The sequence below is a fragment of the Centruroides sculpturatus genome, unplaced genomic scaffold, assembly GCF_000671375.1.
Source record: "Centruroides sculpturatus isolate CEXI.00-Female unplaced genomic scaffold, Cexi_2.0 scaffold110, whole genome shotgun sequence".
Lineage (NCBI taxonomy): Eukaryota > Metazoa > Arthropoda > Arachnida > Scorpiones > Buthidae > Centruroides > Centruroides sculpturatus.
Window position 1 is genome coordinate 891,500 of NW_019384339.1, and position 5,081 is coordinate 896,580.

Below are 5,081 nucleotides of genomic sequence, written 5' to 3' on the forward strand. Positions count from 1 at the left end.
AAGTTCTTGAAATGTTCATTGTTCAACGGGCAAACGGCTTGAAAAAAGAGTTTTTAGTAATTATAGATCTACATTTTAAACTTTATTCTCTAAATGAATCATTTGTTTGTAACTTTTGCTGATAACAAATATTGTTTACTTAGAATGCTGATATAAAACAAACTGTTTTAATAAACATTCAATATATTTTTCATATTTGTTTTAATTTATGTTATTTAATTTAATGTTGCACTTGTGGACTCGTGTTACTATAAAATTTAGTTATTGTTTATTTATTTGTTGTAAAAATTATTAAACTATTGGCTTATTAAAATGAAACACTGTATATAGGCTATATTTTAATAGTTTGCATTTTCAAACTATATTATTCTATATATAGATTTTATATATATAATATTATAGTGAATATTGTCGAATATTAAAACATTTTACAAAAGAAAACTTTAAGAAAAGCATGAATTCTTGTGAATATAGCCGAAACATTCCAGCATTATTTGATTGAGTTTTTCTGTAAGAGTTTTTAATATTCTTATTAATAACTTTATAACGACTGATATTTAGAGGCTACTAATATATTTTTTAAAGAATTTCATTTGTTGTTTTAAGACAAACATGTCAAACTTTTAAACTGAAAAAAAAATGTCTAAAGTAAAAGAACTGCATGAGATAATAATGGCAAAAAGATTGGAATATTTTTAATATTGCTATTTGAATTATATTAATTTTAGCTTGAATCTTGTGGCACAATGAGAAGTAGACATTTGAAGTCAAATATTCTTTCTCAACTTTTATGAAGTAAATTAAATCCCCAAACAGGAAAAATATGAAATAATATAGGGCCTACATTGCATTAAATTCTATTATGAATAATTTTTATATGTAAGTGGATTTTATACGAAAATGTAAATTTAAAATTTTACTAATTCGCTTGAATAATTAGAGAGAATTTTAAAATGCTTTCAAATGCGAAAATTCTTTTCTACGTTTAATCCCATTTATTACGCTAGTTTCTGATGATAGAAAATATCCTTTTTGTGGAACTGCCATTCTTTTTAAATGCTTCAACTTTATATTAATTTTTATTTTTATTAATAATATAAATTATAACTATAATTTTGTTGAAATTTAACAAAACTTCATATTGTTCGAGAAAAATTAACTGTATCAGCGGCGTGTTGAAGAGACTGTATTGTTATTTTGGCCTATATATAAATCATAATCCGGTTAAGAAAAAGTTATTATCATTTACAATTTATCCGATTTAAGATAATAGTAAATATTTTTCAAGATGATTGTATGTTTTCAACGACATAACATTACTTTATTTAACTTCGGAACATGTTAATACAGTATATTACTTTACAATCTGCTAGTTAAACTGATTGCCTTTTTACTACGAGTAATATTTTACAAACTGTTACAGGAAAAATAATTCTGTACATTATAATACAGGAATTAAATTTTTAAAATTTTTAATGCTTCTATCCATAAGAATGTAGTAAAAAAAATAATAACATGACAATTAAGTTAATACTTTTAATTTAAAAACATATCATTTTATTTATATTTTTTTACAAACTGATGAAACATTTTTCTGAAATGATGGATTTGGAGAATCTTTAGTTCAGTCTGAAAAAAAAAATATATATATATATTGAAAAATTAGAAAATAAATTGTAAATATATTTAAACTTAGTAAATATAGACTATCACTTACCATGAGATATATATCGCTATGATATTTAACCGTAGATGCTTTTACCGGTATAACTTCCGTAATGTTTACCAGTACCGTAACCAGTACCGTAACCAGTACCATAACCAGTACCATAACCAGTACCGTAACCTGTACCATAACCTGTACCGTAACCACTGTAGCCACCGTAGCCACCGTAGCCAGTATAACCTCCGTATCCTTTATAACTTCCAAGACTATAGGATGGTCTGTAGTAACCTCCTCCATATGGTCTTCCGTATCCATAGCCGCCGTATCCTCCATATCCATAACCACTGGTGTATGGTCTTCCGTATCCATAACCACCGTATCCTCCATGTCCATAACCGCCGTATCCTCCAAGTCCATAACCGCCGTATCCTCCATATCTTCCATATTTATAACCGTCATTATATCTTCCATATCCGTAAGAACCACCATAGTATGGTCTTGCATATCCATAGCCGGTTCCAGTATAAGAACCATAGTTACCAGTGGCATAAGCCAAGGCTGCCAAAAGCAGCAAAGCGCTGGCAATCAACTAAAGAAAGGAAGAGAAAATCAATGTTTGTGAAGTTGAAATAATGTCATTATATTAGTTATTTCTCTAAAAAGTATATACTATGATATGTTTTATAATTTAAAGGATATTCTATATCTATTGTATAAGGAAATTTATATTGTCACTTAATCAATTGAAATACACGTTTTACTCTAAATAATATTGTTTAAACTAGATAAACAGCGATACTTAACTAACTGTAAGATCTATATATGAAGCAAACAACTTACCAAAGCTCTCATTTTTTCTTAATTTAAGCAAAACAGAATGACTACAATGGCAATAAACTTCTCCTTTTATACATTTTATGTAAACCATTTCAAAACGTCCTTATGAGATCACGTGACGTAGAGTAGGCGTTAACTCGCTCCCTAAAATGAATCCGGGATGATATCAGTAGTAACAAATCCATTTATTGCGTTGGAAAGAACCTACCAATAGAAAAAGGATAGTTGATTTCCCATTTTTACATGATTTAAACATAAATCGGGTAATCATGTAGGATACGTCCTTGAAGAAAGACAGCACTTTATGTGATAACCTACATGACCTTTTTTTACATGCAAATTACTTTAAGAATTATGTGATAAGATTTATAATTATTCTCATTTATGATACGCTATTTTTAATTAGTTATGCGTTACCACACTTTATATATTTCCAATACTAATTTATCGTAAAAGAAACGGTAAAAGAATGGCGAAGAACTAGCAAAGGTAAAAATGTTTTGTGACTAAACACGTGAAAACAATAATGAAAGGAAAATTTTCGACGTCAGTGATTATCGAGGTTATTCACACTATTAAGAAGATAGTAAATGTTGGAAAAAAGTAAAAAAAAAAAAGTACAACCGTGAAAACTATTTCGACAAAGCAAATAAAAGCCATGAACAAATAAAAGAATGAATACTATAAAAGGTAAATTCCTGCTGAATACAAATGGTCTTCGAACAAGATAAAACGAAATTTAAAAAAAAAACTAAATTAATATAAAAACTTATTTAATAATTTCAATTTTTAATTATTCTTTTCGGTTTAATTTTTCAAAAAATGTTTAAAAAATCTACAGAACACTCTAAAAAAATAGAAATCAAAACTGAAAAAATGTAATTTTTTTAAAATTATTTCACCAAAATTCGACTTATTACTATAATATAATAAATCGCTTTTGTAAAAATTCCATTTTAAAATGTATTTATCTTAGTGATTCTAGAGCAATACAGAATTTTTGAAGAGAATGTTGTCGTATTATGGGTGTAACGCTTAAAAGCAGAATATTACACAATAAAATTAACAACATTATTGTATAATAAGCTAGAGAATGGAGGAAAGTACTAAAACAAGTTTATAATTATAATGATTTTAAAGATCCATAATAAAGTTTTGACAATTTAAATTAAAATATAAGGAAAAATAATCGTAAATTTGTAAGAGTGATGATAATACGTAACTTACTAGTTAGTAAGTTAAATGTTTTGACGGCTGAATCTAAAGTATTTTAGAATCAAATCTTGATATTTATCTTGAATTTAAAATGGTTTGTAGCAAATAAAGAAACTTACTTGTTACACTCGATTTTCAAGTATTTATTACTGACATTGTAACTTATAAATAAAGCTGTCTGAAATGAATCCGAATGAATCATGAGCATATTAATATCTTGTCTCATAAATTTCAAATTGAAAATAGCTTCATCTTCCATTAAATACTAACTAATTTCAAAATGAAATATCTTAAATATATTTTGAGGTAATGCCAGTTATTTAAAAAACATTTAATCACAATTAAAATTTTAAAAGTTTTAAAGTTATTCAAACGAGTTTTTATGGTTTTAAAACTCGTATATAATTTCAGAGAATGGTGTCAGTATTCGTCAAGATGATGATGCATTGCTGATGAGTGCGATATGTCTTTTGTTTTTATGTAGAACGTTCGTGATAATGGCAAAATTATCTTTTCTTCTTCTTCGGATAGAATGCAATTCCGAGTTAATACAAGCTTCGATATCATCAAATATTATCCAAGGAAAAGAAATCATTAAGAGATTTAACATATATATGACCCGATTCTGTTTATCTATTGAATATGCAACGCGTATCATCAAAATTTTGATTTTAATAGTCCAAATACGCAGTAACAAATTGATATTCTTGGTTTCCATCTCTATAGATAAACCAAAGAAGATATATAGTTCATTGTTTATTTGTTACAAATAAAAATTTTGACAGAATACAGGAAGTCGTTTTCGTAATTATATCGTGTTTTAAAAGACCCTGAACTCGACGACGGATAATGAAGATAGATGATGAAGATCCACAAAATGTAGGTTAAAATATCTATTGTCGTAGCGTCTGGCTTAGATATATTTCTTGTTTCTCTATTATTCAGTTGAAGGTCGCATGCGAATGATCTTTGAATATTAAAAAGATACTAAAAGACATATTTCAGACACCCGAACATTACAATATTCTAGTCACTGTAATCATGCAAAGAATCGAAATAACTTACAGGCGTTTATGTGATTTCTAAAATTATTTATGACGGACGTAAAAGCGGATGCAGCTCCTGAAATAATTAAAATAATTAAGCAAAAGTTTATTTCGAGACGAATTAATATTAAGATCAATCTGATAGAACTGATTAGAAATATTTTTCCACTAATTAAGTTTTAGTGGGAAATGTATTTCTGTTGGTAGGGAATTTTTCCGGAAAGGGAAATTTATTTTTTATCAATGACCCACTACCTGTAAAGCAATTAAACCCACCCTTTTTTATGCAATGGATATACTAATTACTGTCCAGTCTA

The 5,081-nt window shown here is 27.3% G+C and overlaps 1 protein-coding gene across 1 annotated transcript; it reads right to left on the reverse strand.

The window, feature by feature from the left end:
- Positions 1 to 1,534: 1,534 nt before the first annotated feature.
- Positions 1,535 to 2,680, reverse strand: LOC111633109 (keratin-associated protein 6-2-like). Its single transcript, XM_023377645.1, has 3 exons — positions 2,507 to 2,680; positions 1,718 to 2,255; positions 1,535 to 1,629 (listed from the first exon to the last, which is right to left on the reverse strand). The coding sequence occupies exons 1-2, from the start codon at positions 2,516 to 2,518 to the stop codon at positions 1,743 to 1,745; spliced, it is 525 nt and encodes a 174-aa protein (XP_023233413.1). The 5' UTR covers positions 2,519 to 2,680; the 3' UTR covers positions 1,535 to 1,629; positions 1,718 to 1,742.
- Between the last annotated feature and the right edge of the window lie 2,401 nt (positions 2,681 to 5,081).